This window comes from Nicotiana tomentosiformis, chromosome 1, assembly GCF_000390325.3.
Source record: "Nicotiana tomentosiformis chromosome 1, ASM39032v3, whole genome shotgun sequence".
Taxonomy (NCBI): Eukaryota; Viridiplantae; Streptophyta; class Magnoliopsida; order Solanales; family Solanaceae; genus Nicotiana; species Nicotiana tomentosiformis.
Window position 1 is genome coordinate 139672264 of NC_090812.1, and position 2582 is coordinate 139674845.

At 44.3% G+C, this 2582-nt stretch overlaps 1 protein-coding gene across 1 annotated transcript; it reads right to left on the reverse strand.

Annotated features, from left to right (window-relative positions):
* Nucleotides 1-464: 464 nt before the first annotated feature.
* On the reverse strand, nucleotides 465-1265 carry LOC138910604 (uncharacterized). The gene has a single exon (XM_070201841.1). It carries the CDS (start codon nucleotides 1263-1265, stop codon nucleotides 465-467), a length of 801 nt encoding a protein of 266 aa, XP_070057942.1.
* Nucleotides 1266-2582: the final 1317 nt, after the last annotated feature.

Consider the following 2582-nt stretch of genomic DNA (forward strand, 5'->3'; position numbering starts at 1 on the left):
CTCGACTGGTATTAAGGATTTGGCTCTGTAGAACAATGAAAATAGGGTGGCCCCAGTGCTAGATTTTGAAGTCGTTCTGTACGCCCATAGGACTTTGGACAAGATGTCCTTCCATTTCCCTTTTGCATCAGTCAACCTCCTTTTCAGGTTCTAAAGTATGGTCTTGTTTGTTGATTCCGCCTGCCCGTTCCCACTAGGTTGATAAGGTGTTGATAATTGATCTTGTGATCATCAAAAACTTTACTTACCTTGTTACCGATGAATTATTTTCCATTATCGCAAATGACCTCGGCTGGTATCCCAAATCTACATATTATGTGATCCCAGATGAAGTCAATGACCTCTTTCTCCTGGACCTTTTCGAATGCATGAGCCTCGACCCATTTGGAAAAATATTCGGTCATGAATAGTATGAATTGAGCTTTACCGGGTGCCCATGGTAGGGGACCGACAATGTCCATTCCTTACTTCATAAATGGCCACGGAGATAAAATCGAGAGGAGCATTTCCCTCGGTTGATGAATCATCAGGGCATGTCTCTGGCAGTCATCACATTTCAGTACGAAATCCTTCGCATATTTCTCCATCTTGGTCCAGTAATAGCCAACCCTAATCTGTTTCCGAACCAAGGATTCTGCCCCCGAATGGTTCCCATAAGTGCCTTCGTGAACTTCTCTCAAAGCGTATTCGGTCTCTCCCGGTCCCAAGCATTTGGCTAGCGGGTTGTCGAAGGTTCTCCTAAACAATGCCTCTTTGACCAAGCTAAATCTGCCAGCCTTGGTACTCACGATTCTTGATTCTTTGGGATCCGAGGGTAATTGTTTGGTCTTCAAGTAGTCTATGTACTTGTTCCTCCAACCCCAAGTTAAACTCGTTGAGTTTACTTCGGTGTAGCCTTCTTCTATCACTGACTTCATGAGCTGTACCACTATTCCTGAACTGAATTCATCGGCATCGACCGGTGATCCCAAGTTAGCCAGAGCATCGGACTCACTGTTCTGATCTCGAGGTACGTGTTGCAGGGTTCGTTCCCTGAATTGGTGTAACGTTACCTGTAATTTGTCCAAGTACCTTCGCATCCATTCTTCTTTTACTTCGAACATCTCGTTAACTTGGTTTACCACGAGGAGGGAGTCGCACTTGGCTTCGATCACCTCGGCCCCAAGGATTATATCCAATTCCAAACCTGCAATCATGGCCTCATACCCAGTCTCGTTGTTAGTTAGTTTCACAGTTCTAATATATTGCCTAATTACATTTCCCATAGGCGGTTTTGATACAATGCTGAGCCCGGACCCTTTCGTGTTCGAGGCATCGTCCATATAAAGGGTCTAGATTCCCGAGGTGGTCCCTGAGGTCAATAGTAATTCCCTCTCGACTTCAGGTATCAGGGTCGGCTTAAAGTCGGCCACGAAGTTTGCCAAAATCTGAGATTTTATGGCGGTTCGGGGTCTATACTCGATATCATACCCGCTAATTTCGACGGTGCATTTAGCCAACTATCCTGAGAGCTTGGGTTTGTGCATGATTTTCCTCAGCTGGTAAGAAGTTACGAAACACATGGGGTGGCATTGAAAGTATGGCTTTAGTTTTCTGGAGGCGCTTAGCAAAGCGAGCACAAATATTTCCAAGTGAGGATACCTTGTTTCAGCCTTGCCTAGTGTTCTACTGACATAGTAAATAGGAAACTACGTACCTTCTTCCTCCTGAACTAAGACTCCACTTACCGCCACCTCGGATACTGCCAAGTAAAGGTACAGTTGTTCTTCTGCCTTCGGAGTGTGGAGCAAGGACGGACTCGATAGGTACCGTTTGAGTTTTTCCAAAGCTTGTTGGCATTCTAGGGTCCAGGAAAAGTTGTTCTTCCTCTTTAACAGTTGAGAATAATCAATGACTTTTGTCCGAGGACCTCAATATGAACCGGCCTAGGTCGGTTGTACGCCTGGTTAGCCTTTGAACGGCCTTGACGTTATTCACCATGGTGATGTACTCTATGGCTTTGATTTTGTTGGGATTGATCTCAATCCCTCGATTGGATACCAAGAACCCGAGGAATTTTCCCGATCCGACCCCGAAGGAGCACTTCTCTGGTTTTAGCTTCATATTATATTTCTTCAGTATGTCGAAGGTTCCCAGCAAATGTTTCAAATGGCCCTCTGCTCGCAGGGACTTGACTAGTATGTCATCAATATAAACTTCCATTGATTTTCCTATTTGTTCTTCGAACATCCAGTTCACTAGGCGTTGATATGTGGAGCATGCGTTCTTTAATCTGAACGGCATTACATTGTATCAGTAGGTGCCGAATTTAGTGATAAAAGAAGTCTTTTCTTGATCGTCGTCCATATGAATTTGGTTGTACCCGGAATATACATCGAGAAAACTGAGTATATCATGCCCGACTGTCGCATCAATCATCCGATTGATGTTAGGCAAAGGAAAAGATTCCTTTGGCACATGCCTTGTTTAGATCTTTGTAATCTACACACATTCTTAGCTTATTTCCTTTTTAGGCACTACCACTACGTTAGCTAACCAGTCCGGGTATTTAACTTCTCGAATGGATCCTATTTTAAGGAGTT

Bases quoted from the DNA above. Each gene is read 5' to 3' on its own strand.
- LOC138910604 (XM_070201841.1), bottom strand. From the start codon at position 1,265: ATGGGAAATGTAATTAGGCAATATATTAGAACTGTGAAACTAACTAAC.